General features: G+C 44.4%; 1 protein-coding gene across 5 annotated transcripts in view; it reads left to right on the plus strand.

Moving 5' to 3' along the window:
• LSAMP (limbic system associated membrane protein) overlaps positions 1 to 15,127 on the plus strand; it is a 913,158-nt gene that overhangs the window by 796,699 nt on the left and 101,332 nt on the right. For all 5 annotated transcript variants that reach the window (XM_015875995.3, XM_015876028.3, XM_085544928.1 and 2 more), the window contains one exon: positions 14,061 to 14,186. In XM_015875995.3, the coding sequence (XP_015731481.1) occupies positions 14,061 to 14,186 (126 nt within the window). The remainder of the gene's footprint in view (positions 1 to 14,060; positions 14,187 to 15,127) is intronic.

Raw genomic sequence — 15,127 nt, forward strand, 5'->3', positions numbered from 1 at the left:
AGGTGTGTTTCTCAAGCAGCAGGGGATGATGCTGGTCATTTCTGAAGGCTTGAATAGTAGGGGGAGAGCATGTGCTTGCCCCTCATCTGAGCTTTTCTGAGCTCTGCCTTCATCTGGACGGGCAGCAGATGAAGGCATTGTCATTAATTTTAATTTTGCTATTCCTCAGCCACATCCAGCAGACTTCCCGGGAGTTCAGGGGGAGTTCTTATAATGAATGCATTTGTAATCATGGAATTGTAGAATTGTTTGAGTTGGCAGGGACATTTAAAGGTCTTCTTGTCCAACTCCCCTGCAACAAACAGGAATACCTACAGCTAGATCAGATTGCTCAGAGCCCTTCCCATCCCCACCTTGAATATCTCCAGGGACTTGGCATCCATCTCCTTGGTTCTGCTGGTCAGGAGACCACCTTAGTGCAGTGCCATCCTGATACAGCCAGCCAAAGCTGTTTGCATCTTGGTGCTGTGCTTCCAGCTGCTAAGTTAGGAGAGAGTTTTATATACCTCTGAGCTTTCAGTCACACCTCTCTGAGCTAGAGGTATGGCTTCCATCTCCACTTTCCTTTGTGTTCCCTCAGTAATGCTGGCCATGCTCAGTGCCTTATACCTCCTCTTGAACTACTGGTTTTTGTCTGTTTGTTGTCAGCATCTTCCCTCTACAAATTGGGAGATGGCTTGAGGCACAAAGTGTGCATCTGCAGTGCTCACCTTTGACTTCCAACAAGTCTCTCTCCCCTTCATTTCTCCTTCTTGAACCAGGTCTTGGTTGCTGTCAATCTCCTTCCATTCTTCAGTGCAATTGGTCAGACATCTCAAATCCAAAACAAGTTTTCCTGCCCAGCATGATGGGGAAGTACATCTCCTTCCTTGTTGTCACCACCTCTCTTAGGTAACTAATAAATTGCTCTGAGTCTTTAAATGGGCTGTTATTTCTTCCTTCCATCAGCACTCTCTCACTCTTAACTCTCAGTGCAGCTTCAGCTTCAATGAATTTATTGGCATGACAGGGTACATAGGTGATGCCAACGTTGACAACTTAATTCATCAAGCGCTACTGTCTTTCTCTCATCTACAGTCTTCCGTCACTCCTTTCCTCTTTCCCCTCCCTCAGCTCACCTTTTTCTCTGTCTGTCTGGCTGTGTCTGTCCTTCTGTCTGAAGTCCTCTCCCTCTCCCCCTCCTTCTTGCTCTGGTATCCTCCCTAGGTGATAGTTAGTTATCTCACACTCAAGACAATCTGTCTCTCCTGACAAACAGAGCCATCAATCAGAGGGCTCACCAGAGGGGGAAAGAATTGGTCTCTGCAGCACGGTGGCTGTTTTCTTCTCATTGCAGCACATGTGGGGTTGGGGGTTGAGGGCAACAGTCTTCAAACTGACTTACAGAAGCCACGTTTGCTTTAAGGCTGGTCTGGGTCTGCAGAAGAGCAAGCTGTTGTGTCACAGGGACAAAGGAAAGAAGAAAAGCCCGTCAACGCCAAATGCGTATAGGCAGGTAGAAATATCATTTTAAAAGTCCACCAACTTGACAAAATCCCCCCAGAGAATAAGGACTCTGTTAAGTGGAGTAGTAAATGATCTGTCCTTCTCACCCTCCCAATCCCATAATCTTTTGTTGGCATGGCAATTGCCAAAGTGTTAAAAGAAAGAGACAGATCCCTCAGGTATCTGTCAGCACTAGATACAATCTACCCAGGACAGCGTGTGTGTGGTATTTAATCCTCCATACATCAAGCATATGCCCAGGATATAGCGTCACACTGTATTTGTGCTGCATCCCTTGTGCCTATTTGTCATGAGTGTCTGTGCCTGATCCAGTGGCAGGTTGATCCATAGTGTGATGCCATATCAGTTATGTCTCTGCTTTTCCTCAGACTTTGGCAGAGTTTTCATCATTGTGTTCTGATGCAAAGTTTCTTTGTTTTTTTAATCTTTCTTTATACTTTAAGGAAATCAGTTTTTCAGACTCCAGTTTATCACGACCATCAGAATACAAAGTGTATGTGTGTGTCCCTCTCATCCATCAGTATTCCTGACTGTACTGATTGTACTTCTATTCGTTTTTAAGTTTTTACAGTGTTTTCTAGATTTCACTTTTTCCCCATGAAGCACGTGGCTGATTTTCTCCTTTGTGAAAAGCCAGTTTTGAATCATAGAATCACAGAATGGTTTTGGTTGGAAGGAACCTTAAAGATTGCCTAGTTCTAGCCTCCCTGCTGTGCATGAGGAGGAACACCTCACACCAGACCAGACTGCCCAGGGCCCCATCCAACTCAGCCCCAAACACCTCCAGTGATAGAGCATCCACAGCTTCTCTGGGCAGCCTGTTCCAGAGCCTCATCACTCTCTGAGTTAAGAACTTCCTAATGTCTAATCTAAATATACCCTCTTTTAGTTTAAAACCATTGCCCCTTGTCCTATCACTACATTACCTGATAGAGTCTCACCTCATCTTTCCTGTCAACTTCTTTAGATAACAAAGAGCCACATTCTGGTCTCCTTAGAGACTTCGCTATGCTGAACAACCCTAACTCTTTCAGCCTGTATAAGAGTATTTTATTTTCACTTAACATCAGCGATGAAGAATCAGAAACAGACTGTGTAGTCTGTCTGTGGGAAGGTCTGCCTTGGGTTTGCCCTTTTTGCTTTGACAAGAAAGTCTGCAGTGTGATAATTCCTCATGGAGAATTCCCTTTAACAGTCTGAAGCTTTGCAGATACTCCTCCCCTAACCCTCCTATTCATCCTCTGGGGCTGTAGAAATGAAGGCACTGTACCTGTCATGACACCAGTCAGATACCAATCACTGGGGATGCCACACATCTTGCACTCAGTAATTCTCTAAGAGTAGAATGGACAACTGAGCCTCAGAAAAGTGGATCGACTTATTCAAGGTCATAGCAGAAGTGTGCAGCACAACTGTCACTGAACTTGGAATAGCAGACCTACTGAGTCATTCACAAAGTCATTCCACACTTCATTTTTGAGTAGAGTTGCTCACCTTGGTAACTATGACTAGTGCTCAGATGTGGATGTGCTGTTATGGCAGAGAGACACAGGCTGTGTTTTCCTCCAAACTCAGCTTTCTATCACCTGCACTGATGGAAGCAAATGCAGTTTAGAAGTTTCTTTGGTGAGCAACGGGGAAATATCACTCCATTCCCTCTCTCTGGCTAGCAGTGCTAGATTCTGTGGTGGGTGTGTGTAGAGGTGTTGTCTCACTCAATATGAAGGTGCTGGAGATATTTTCTTAGTTATTCTCCTGAGAGGACAACGTCTGCACATTTCTTCTCATTTTGTTACTCACTGTTCTGAAATTCCTTACAAAGTCCTGAGGCTTCTTTCTTGCATGCCCCTGCAGGTATAACTTCCATGTAGACACCCAGGCTTCTGACAGCCAGACAACTTTGGGTGGGTAATTTCACTCAGCTCCAGTGGAATTTGCCTACTTAAGGGTCTGGTTCCCTGTACCTCTTTGCAAACCCAGCACATAATATGCTAAGTAACTCAGTTTGCTAACACTGAGAGACCAGCAAAAAAAAATTTCTGTCAGTTTTGAAGAGTTCAGGCTTGGAACCCAGTGAAGGAAAAGGGACAGCCAGCATCTTTAATGTGCCTTGCTAAAGCCACAGGCTATAAGGAATAAGCCTCATGCCTGGACGTGGGGAGGTTGATTCTGCTTTAATTGAAATGGCACCAGTAATGTGTTTACAGAGCAAAGCTCTTGGAATCCATCCCTCGCATCTCTTGTGGTTGTCTGCGCATATACAGCATGTCCTTACCACATGGCAAACCTTGGAAAACAAAACAGTGGGAAACTTCCAAGACCTCAAGGTGCTGCTGCACGTGGCTGAACCAAAACAGAGCACTCTTTCTTTTGGCAGGGATGCTCAAAGAGCAGAAACTCTACTCCCCAAGAAACCTTGGCTCTCGGTTTGTGGGAAGGAGGTTGTGGGAAGGAAATCACCACAATTACATCTTAGCTCTAGTTGGCTGCTTGCTTTGTTTGAAAATGCCTTTACTTCAGAAGCACTGTATTTGCTTTCTTGTCTTTACTGCTGGATCAGATTTCTGTAGATGAGCATGTCTGACAAGGGATTTTTTGCCTTGAACTCTCTAGCTTTCCTTTCTCAGATGGCTGATGATAACATCCTGACCTTTATAAACATGCTGCTGCAGCTATCACCAAGCTTTACAATAACTAACAATTGAAGGTCTCACAGCTGGCATTTCAGAGCTGCGTGTGCTGAGGAAAGCCACCATCTGTGGATCCAGCAGTAGTGACAATATGGGAATATACTGAGCAGTCCAAGCTGAAAAACTATGAAGATGCACTTTGAGTCTTTTTCACGCTCAAAATTTGCAAGAGCTTTGGAGATTGGTCTTTGGATCAGGTTCTTTTTTGCTTGATGTGATTTTGGTGGGGCTTTCAGCAGCTCTGTGCTAAGACATTATCCTCCTTATTGCTGAACTGACTGCACAAGCAGCTATGGTGTCTTCTGTTACAGAATGTCCATCATTCATTGAATTGGACCAAGTGAATCCTCTTGATGGTCAAACAGCTGTATTTTCTTCCCAGACTGCTGTTCTAATCCAAGCTGGAGAATTATAGTACTATAGTTCAATGACAGCGTATTCTTTGCTCTTCTCCAAATCTGTGCCCTTAACACAGGAATGAATTTTATCCAGAATTCTTGAAAGATTCAAATATGGCATTTTTTCACTTTATTCTCTATACTTTGTACTAAAAACAAAACCAGCGTTTCCAAAATCCTACAGCAGCTTTGTGCTCCCCTGGAATCAATCTTGAAAGGTGGTTACAGTGAGCTGTCCTGCTCCATTTTGCTCATTTCAATGCATAAGAAGGAAAGCCTGCTAATAAAAAGCCTTTTACATCTACCACATACATTTGATTTGAGCAAGAAAGAGGCTTGCAACTGAGAAGTTGTGGGTATTGGTTGAAACTGAGCCAGATCCTCGGGTATGTGGTATTCACAAGACACTTAGAGCATTGTATTCACTGCCCTGTGGCTCATCACAGAGACTGCGGCATACACCACAGGCAGCCAAAGGAATCTGAGAGCAGAGTTTGGAGAGAGCTGCCTTTTCCTTTCAGCCTGCATGTAGATTTCCATCCAAAGGTTCATGAAGGCTATTTTCTTCTGTGTTGTCTGTCCCGAACGAGCTGAACATAAGCAAAAGTATGTAATCTGAAAAATAAATCATCAGACAAAAACTCTTTCTTTCTCCTGATTCTGATTCTACAGCCATGATAGACAACCTTGCCTTCATCCAGAGTGGGATGTCTGCTGAAACTAACTTCTTATCCTGCTTTCCTAATCAGGAAAGCCTAGTCATCTCTGTAATTCGTAGGGACTCTCTTTGAACCTGTGCTTCTTGCCCTGAAGTGGCATAGGCTTTTCTCTCTGCTTTCTGACTATACCGGGCCTATGCTCTCCAGTCTACCTCCCAAAGAAAGAAGTAATAGGCAGCAACCAGGGACTACTGGGACACAGTTAAAAAGCCATAATATGGCTCGTTCTTTTTCTCTCAGCTGTCCCTATTATGGTTGTAGTGCTTCTTGAAGCCATCACTCATTCTTGCTTTAAAAGAATTTGCTCAGAAATCCTTAACATCCAAGAAGGATCTCCCTGGGCTTTGAATCAAGCTTGAAAATAGCCATACTTTAGCTGTACATCCCGTATACATCCAACATACTTGATATTTAAATGGAAAAGATTTTCTTAATAAAACGCTCCAAGATGCATTTAGAGGACTTGAATGCTAAGGAGAGCATTTCTCATAGAATTTGTCTTCCGGGAGGGTTATATTATATCTGCTGAAGAAAAGATCTTTTATTCAGTTTTGTCACTAAATACTTCCAGATTTAAAAAAATAAGAGTGGTCTGAGGGATAATATAAACACACTCAAAGCTCAAAAACCGAATGCTGTGTACATTTATAGTCCTTAAAGCATTTGGGATTAGGCAGCATTCCAAGGGTTAATCCTTTGGGATGAGCTGGTAAGTACTTCTGTTGTTGCTTAAATATGTCCTGTGAAGGAGGCTGTGTTTTCACAGCGGGCCTCTCCAGGAGAGTTGGTCAGAAAGCATTTGCGGTCAGCTTCAGCAAGTGCAGATAGTTTTTAAGCTAACAGAACACAAGCAACGCCAATGGCACATGCAGAGAGCTTTCTTTTAAAGAGATGAACCAGAGCTAAGTGGATCGCTGCAACCCCAGCATAAACTTGATATGTTAATTGAAGTAAATAAATAAATAAAGAAGTTGTGTAGCAAGCAACCAATGCTTCATATATGGAGATTGGAATACGGAGATAAGGATATATGAGGCATGTGCCCCCACCTTGTGCTTTCTGCTAAGCATGCAGCTGAGAACTTGGTGTCCAGAATCCACAAACGTGGGCTGGTGACCCTTTGCTTGGCCACGGGGACACCCAGAATCTTGGGTGAAATGCTAACAGCATGGGAACAGACCTGGGCCTCAGGCCTGGAGCTGGAGCTGCCTTAGGGTTGGAGGCTGGGATCTGGAATTAAGGGCCTAAGGGCTCCTAGCACTGGGCTAGGAGCAGGACTGAGATTGCTTTTACCCCCATCCCGCAGCATCATATCAGCACACTGAAAAATGAGGTTGGCTGGAGACTGAAGCTGTTTGTTTTTTCTCTGGTTTGCTCTCATTTAAGAAGCAGAATAATTTCTCTCTTGACAAGTTTGTGGAGATGAGTTTAAAATAAATCAGTGGGAATGAATGTAAGCAATAGAGCCCAGCTCTGTGCTAACTTTTTCAATGGGTCTCAGATAAAGCAGTTCAGCAGGTTTACAGTCCGTGTTTTTCTCTGCTAAGAAGCAACGTACTGAGAGTGTTTGCCATGCAATTTGATGTGGAAAAATCTCCAAGGCACTTACGTATATATCAGATGAGGCAGAACTTTCCTTTGGACAAAACAGTTCGGCTTGTCAGCACTGACTCTTTCAGTGCAGCGAGGTCTGATGTGCTGCCCAGCCCATCAAGTTGAGGGGTTTCCCTCATGGCTTTGATTTACCACATCCTGTTTGCTGCTCCGCTCCCACTCAGTGCAACAGGCATAGTCAGTCCCCAGTGAGATTTAAATGATTCCCTGTGTGACCACCCAGCAGGTGAAGCTCAGCTGCTCAAGAGGGAAGCTTGCTCTCATGCAAAGGCCAAACTGGCAGCCGCCATGCTTCCTTCAGCCTGTGCTCTCAGTACATCAGCAGCAATGGATGCTCAGAAGTTTTCTCACCTTGCTAAAAACACCGCAGTGTATTTTGAGAGCTTTTCTTGAATCCCACGGGATTCAAAACAAAAACAAACCTCCATTGTTTCCTTCCATTTCACCAGAAGCTTTAAAGCTACTGGAAGAGGCGCTGGCAGGACCGAAGCAAACATAGCAGAGCAAAAGGTCAGCGAGACGTTTTGAAGTCCTCACTTTGCAGTGAAGTTCAACAACTTCACTCTCTGCCCTCCTGCCCTGGTGACAGCTTCGTGTCTCCGGTTGAGGCTGCAGCATGAATCAGACCGTAAAAAACACGTCTCGGGTCTCATGTCTCATTTCATCTGTAAAGTGCTTCCAAGACATTAGCATGCCACATCCCAAAGGGCATCTGAATTTTACTTGCTAGCCCTCGACTTGCTCCTCGTGTAGACTAGAGTAGCAACAAGCTGTTTCTTGTTACTACCGCAAAGAGCTGTGATTAGACTGCTGCACACATAAGAGGGAAATTAAACCATTTAGTTGTGTTTAGCAGCTCAGCCCCTTCTTCAAGCCCTCTCTCCCCACTAACACATTGACTAAACAATGACTAATGAGGCCAATTTGCTGACAATTAATTGCCCCAGGAAAGGACCCCTAATTGTGGTGAGCAAGGTGGAGGCTCTAAAGCATTCAAGGGCGTGTGATGGTCAGCATCCCCCCTACCTCTGCCTTGGGGCCTATTAGCGACTTGGTATTTGTTGCAAAGTGCCGTTAATTGGGAGCTGGGGATGTGGAAATGAGAACTCTGGAGGCTAATTGATAGGCACCTGCAGAGGGCTTTAGTAGCTGCAAAGTTCCTTTGACTTTTGAGAGAAGTCCTGATGTTTTCTTATTGTCCTGAAAGCCAGGGGCTCCTGTGGATTGGTGGGTGGGAGTCTTATTTTGCCCAACAGATGAGAGTCTCTCCTGCCAATAGAGAGGAAAGTAAACAGACTGGAGGAGGTAACTAACTAATGGGGATATAAGGAAATGGTTGTGGTGGCTTTCTTGTCTGTATTCAACGTTCCCTTCTTGGGACTAGCTATTAGAGCACTTAATGGAGATTATGGGCTGTTGGGCTTTCTTATTTTCAGTACTGTTTTCTTCTACTTCTTGGGTAGAGGAAATAGCGTTTGCTGTATCCCAGGTCCAATGAGTGGGAATAAGACTTTTTTATTATTTTATTTCAAATGCATTTTGTAACTTATTGACAAAATACCAAAACATTAAGCAGGTTTATAATTTTAGACTGGGGAGCAGCTGCTTCAGAGTCTAACTTTGTAACTCACTGTCTTGTGCCAAGCCCCATTTGCCAAAAGGGAGCAGCCAGGTAGCCTGGCTGTGAACTACAAGGGGTGGCCTTGATGCTTTTCTTGTTCTGTCCTCCACTCCACTTGTGAGCCAGCCTCTGTGGATGTGAGCTTTCATCTCCTAACCATTGGGCTGATTCATTTTGTAGGAAACCAGGTACGTAGCCTCACTCATTACCTGCTTCCATAGTCTCATATGATAAAGCTGACCCAGTGTACACGATTACAGCTAATATCTCTGGAGGAGTTTTGAGCTCTGAAGGGGTTTGGTCATAAAAGGCAAGGATAACAACAGCAGATGTTGTGTGTTCTCTTGTTTGTGGTTTCCTTGCTGCATCCTGTATATGGCCCCTGGCTTGTAATAACTGCTGTAGTGGGTGTTTTTGAGACACGGCAATGTTTTGTGGAAACAAATCACTTGCTTTCATTTTGAGAGCAACAGTGATTGCGCTGGGGGAGTGTGCTCTATTTTTCATGTCTCGGTCTTTCTTATTATATAAATTAATGTTAGTTGCAGTTGTCATGAAAGTAACAGATTGACAGCAATTAACTCGAATGGGCTTAGTGCAAAGCAGGTTTTGTGCAGCCTTTCCCTACCTCGCTCTGTCACTGCACGTTGCCTGGGACTTGAATTTCTCCACTAACTCTGTCCTTGCCCCCTCCTGCTGTGCAGCCCCCGCTCTTCCAGGCTTGAGCTTCTTGAGAAGAATGGTTACTGGTTAATTTGTCATTTATTATTTACAGTCTATGACATGTACGAGGAGATGCTGAGCTTGCATCAGGCTTATTGTAGATCTGAAAGGTAGAAGAAATGAATAGGCATTCATGAAAAGCCGTTCTTCCTTGAACTCATTTCCATCTCTCCAGAATATGTCACTGGTATGAGTATGGCTGTGGTATGTGGTGTTCTGCACATCAGTCCCTTCTCTCACCCCTTCCAGTGGGTTCCCAAGCATGGGTTAATGTCTGCCCTTTTATGCTGAAGGAGGAAAAGAATCTGGCAGCTTCGTCTTCCTCAGCAGTACCATAGACCTGGAAGTGCTTTCCCAAGGTCACCAGAGCCAAAAGGGTCTGACAGCAGCCTGATCTCTGAAGGGACAAGTTGTTCAGTTGAATAGGAAAACATGGGAAAGTGCGGCTTAATTATAATGTTTCCCATTCTGCGGGTCTCCTGGCTGTGATTTTTTGCCCTAATGCCCAGAGAGGCCAGGCATGAGAGGTTTTTCTCGATTAGAGTCACCAAGAGATGGCTGGGCAAGAGGAAGCTGTCACATCTCAGAAGCTCCTGGGCCCACAGGGTTGTTGTTTTTTTTTCTCAGCAGTCATCCTTCCCACAGTCTGGGAACTGTGAACATGTAACACAACCCACACTTGGGGAAAAAAATAATAAGGTCAAAGCTTCTCATTTTAAGACTATCCTAAAAAGGTGTGTACAAAGTAATGACAAGTGCCAAGTAGGCAATGCTAACTGTTACTGCTGCTGACAGTTTCAGCATTTTTGACATGCCATCTTGACATCTTGAAAATTAAGTCTCTGACTTATTTTATTTTTTTTTCTGAGAGAAATTAACGTCCACTAAGATCTGGCCACTTTTAATGCTGAACCAGGCTTTAAATTCACATTTCCTACACTATTTCCCTTCCTCTCAGCCTTTCCTTGCCCTCTGTCCAAGGGAGCAGGCTGAAGGCAACCAGACGTTATACTTTGGGATTTCAGCCTTGAATGCCCTCTTTCTCCTCCACTGAAAAAGTGGCAAGCTAGATATGGCCATCTGGACACATCCTCTTCCTCCTGGGCATTTGGTCTGCATAGTCAGATCTGTTTCTGAGTTCGTTTGATGTGCTGCAAACTAAAATGACTTGACGGCTTTGGAAGGGGCAGGGTGCACATGTCCTAACTGATGCTCTGCTGCTGATGCCCAATAGTGGCTTTGTCTGCTGAGCCATTTGGCCTGGCATTGACCGTTCTGCCAGAGCCTCCATCTGCTAGGCCTACTTCAGCTTAGTCCGCAACAGACCTTTACTTGGTTTGTTGTGGGGCTTTTTTTCCTGATGCAATCATCAACCCTCTGAAGTTAAGTCCCTGAAACATGTGGTCTAGCACTGTTCTCATCTCTTCAGGGCTCTGCTTACATGTTTTCACCAGCACATCAAAGGAAAGCTGTGCTGAGGATGCTGTGAAATCGCTATCCTTGTGTCTGCCAACAGAGAAGCTTGGGCACAACTCTTGCAAAAATAGCAGCCTTACATTCTTCTTTCTCAGGCTAAGCCTACAAGTTTAGAACTAAGCCTACTCATTGCTGAGCCAGATCTCACCATGGTGCTGCAATTCACTGCTGCTTACACATACCACAAATGTGAAGCTATAAGTGTGTTTTGGAGAAGGCAGGGCATTTAATTTCCTACGTGGGGTATTTCCTTTCTGCTGTCCTTTGTGCAATCTTGAGACATTAGTAGCCAGTTCCTGAGAGCACTGTGTGACTGTTGTTTTGTACTGCCAGGCATTTGCTGTGCAGAAAATCCAGGGTATAGAGCTGTGATAAAGGGAAGGAAGCAGAGAATGGATCACTTTTACAGTCAGTGGAACTCTCATACATCCCTCAGCATGGTGGGATCTAATTCTTTGGCAACATCGGTGTTTTCCAGCAATGCTTATTTGTTGTGTTTTTTTGTTTGTTTGTTTTTGTGCTGTCCAGCTTCCTCCTACAAGTATGGATGCACTGCTAATGGCTCACAGGAGATCGCTGATGTAAAAGGTGTCAGGGCTTGTTTATCAGAGGATTTTGCTTTGAGAGAAGGGGGTTGATTTTCTGCTCTGCTTTGCTTTACCCAGTGTTGTGCTGTTAGGAAGATATCCCTGCTCTGAAATTCCTTATCTCCTGGAAGGAGAACCCAGGTGCAATCAACTGTTTCTCCAACATCTCTTACTTCATTTGCTTCACCAGGAGCTCAGCCATCAGCACAAACTCTTACACAGCAGACTGGCTTCCAAGTTCATTTTTCTTTTCATCCTGGTGCCAGTTAGAGAAGGTTGCTTGGGTTTTCATCCAGACAAGGTTTGAGTATTTCCAGGGATGGAGGTTCTACCACCTCTTTGGGAATCTGTTCCTATCTTTGACTTCCCAAAAATGAAAGTTTCTTCCTCACTTTGAGTTAGAGTTTTCATTGTGTAGCAGCTGGTCTGCTGCTTTTTGCTGATCACTCTGCAACTCTGAATGTCTCCTATGCACCTTTCCACTATGTATTTGTAGACAGAAGTAAGACCTTCACTCTTCTTTGTCTCTTTGAATGTGAACATACCCATCTTTCTCAGTCAGTGCTTGTACATTGTGTATTTGCAGCCTTCTGATCATGTTGGAAGCCCTCTGGTAGACTTGCTTCTGTATGTCAATGGCATTCTTGTACTAGTGAGCCCCAAACTGGATGTAGTGCTTGAGAGACAGCATCTGAAGCACTGTATAAAGAGATATAACCACTTCCCTCCACTTATGTGGTTATACTCCTGTTAATACAACCTAGGATATGGTTTGTCATTGCTGAAAGGGCTCACCACAAGCTTATGGTGAACCTGTTGGATCACTACTTCTGCTGGGCTACTTTCACCCATTCAGCAAATATCAGAGTGGTTGAAGTTCTCTGCCAGGCTTGTGACTTTGCGGCTTCTTCTGTCTCACAAAAGCAAACTTCATTCACTGTCTCTTCATAATGAAGTAGTTTGGTAGCAAAAACCAGCCATCACGCTGTGATACCCCTCTGATTCATAGCTCCCAGCCAGCTCCCCAGAGCTGGGTGTACTCCAAGTGCAAAATCCTTCACTGTTGTGCTGGTCCTTTCTGCTTTCTCACTGACCATGGTGCCATCCTTTCTCTCCATACTATGACAATCCATCCCCAGTGTACCTCATTTAAATCTGTTCTCACATAAATTAGCAAGCTCGCCTGCAAAGATGCATTTACCTTGTTTCGTTCAAGTAGTTTCTGCTCAGGTGCCCTTGCTTTTCCAAAGAGGTGCCATGGTTGTAGATAATGAAGGTCTGGGTGTGAGTTTGGGGCCAACAGAACGGGGCTAAAGAGCTGTGGATTGTAAACGCCATTGCTATGAATCCAATACACAGCTCGCTGAGGTGAGTTGCTCTCTTCAGGCTTCATTTCCCTTCCCCACCTATCTCGTAGGCAGCTCTGCCTCAGAAGGGCCATCAGCCACTCCTGCCAAGGAGCGGGAAGGGGAGGTTGCTGTCTGTTTACTCTGTGGTAAGCAAAGCAGAAAATGATGTTGTTTCATTCCTCGCTACACACAAATTTGGAAGCTGGGGGAAAATTAAAAAAAAAAGTAGAAAATAAGAAGATTCCTTTTTAGCTAAACTCCCTCACCTCCTCCTGGGCGTGAAGCGTGGAAGAGACACAAACATGAGGAAGGAGAAACAGCCACAGTTCGTTTTGCCTTAAGGAAAGGCTGGGATGCTGAAACACAAGGCCTGCTCCTCATCCACAGCCACTGGTTCAAGTCCCCATGGAATCACTTCATTCCCATGACTCAGTTACCTGGGAAGGCCTTTAAGGCACAAGGAGCACAAGCTGTGGCTGGTCTGAACCTTTCTGGGAGCTTGATATCAGCCCAGGGAAGGCATCGGTACCCAATGTACCTCTGGTTCTGTGCCTTCAGGTGTGGAACCCTGCAGGAGGACATAGAATAGTGTCCAGGGTTTTTTTTAGTTTCAAAATGAATGTTGAGAGCCGGGGCAATGTGTAGAGTTGACCTTCTGTGCAGCCTTGGGGCAAGTAAGGCAAGTTCTTAGAGGTTTTTTTATCAAGCCCCCAAAACGTAATGTCTCAAAGTTGCAGAAAAAGATGTTTCTACCTGCAGGTCCTCAGGGCAAAGGTACCCCTGTAAGGCAGCTCCCAGAAGAGGAAAATTAAGGAGAGTAGATAGCTAAAGGAAGTCTGGTGCAGGAGGCTTTCCTGGGGATGCTGATTTGGTCTCCTCAGTGCATATTTGATGTGAGACGTGCTAGTCATATGACTGTGCTGCTGGGCTTTTTGGGCATTGTATCAGGTGCTCTCTAAGTCAATGCTGGCAGCTTTCTCACAGCCAGAAGGCCCTGCTTTTTCACTGTTTCTCAATTCAGCTGTGACCTTGCCTATGTCTCTGTTTCTGTTCTCTTTTTCCCCCTCCTGGCTGCTTCACCCCACGCATACTCCTGAAAGCAAACTATTGCTCTATGTATCTTTCTCCATTCTCTTTTTACATCTTTGCGCCATTAAAAGGTTGTTACACTGGAATTGATTTTCTCGGCTGCTGAGAAGTCATAACCTTATATTTGGAACACCATTCTAATTCAGAAACCTGTGTGGTAAACTGGAGTGCAGTCTGTGAGAGGAGTTCATGTCTGCCTCTGGTTAATAAGTAGATGATTGATAGGTTAAAAGTAGGACCAGCTTCCCTCTGGAATTAATGAGGTCTAACTTTGTTTTGTCTTCATAGTTCCACCAAAGATCTCCAATATCTCCTCGGACATCACCGTGAATGAAGGCAGCAATGTGACCCTGGTTTGCATGGCAAATGGACGTCCAGAGCCTGTCATCACCTGGAGGCACCTCACCCCAACAGGTAAGTGACTCAACTGGCCTATACCCTGCTGATGATTTGTGAACTCTGCAGTAGTTTCCTTCTTTTCCACTGTTATTGAAAATTTCAGTAGAAATTCAGTCAGCTGCAGAAATGAGGCAAGGCTCCTCAGTGCATTGCAAGCATGTTTTGTAGCGTGACCTCCAAAGCATGATAACCACATTGTCCCAGGGAACAATTGAAATTACTTCAGTAGATGTTGGACTTGGAAGAAGATGGACTTGTGATTTTATTTAGCTTTGGCCTTCATCTATCTGTTCCAGTCTCTTCTGCTGGTAATGCACATGAAGGGAGTGGAAAGCAAACAATGCTGGAGTGGGAGAGAGCAAGAAAGAATTATTTCTATTTATATATTACATGGATGAAGTTCTTTCTGAAAAACTGAGTTTGCTTCCAATTGATTCACCTTAAAAGGGAGAGGAAAATAGTAGAAGAGGTGATTTTATATTACTTTCCTCTTTGGCAGACAGTGTTCTGTTGTCTTGTGCAGTGAGTAAAGGAGATACTCGATCTGCCATGCAAGTGAAGAGCAGAATAGAGATGGAATTATTCAACAGTTTTGTTCTGCTATCTAAGTATACCTTCCAAGTTTGAGGATGTGGCAAGCTTGGAAGGAAAATGTCCTTTACATAGTCTGACTCCATGGTGATAGCAGTGTGAGTTGCAAGGAAGCCTTCATTCCTTAAAGATTATCAGTGGGGATGGGAACAGCTGGTGGGTTTCTCTTCATCTGTATCATGTCATTTGAGGAGAGAGCTCTTTACTGGATTTCCTTTTTGCCATCAAAAATTCTGTCATCTGAAGCATGTGGGGAAAGTATTCATTAACGGTGTATAGTGTTCTGTGTTGCCATATGTGTAAATGGTTAAGGAGGGTTTGAGGTACGCAGAGTACAAGTCTTCTTTGTGTGCTAGAGAAACTTC

Source organism: Coturnix japonica, chromosome 1 (genome assembly GCF_054131305.1).
Source record: "Coturnix japonica strain WE chromosome 1, WE-NBRP24, whole genome shotgun sequence".
NCBI classification, from domain to species: Eukaryota; Metazoa; Chordata; class Aves; order Galliformes; family Phasianidae; genus Coturnix; species Coturnix japonica.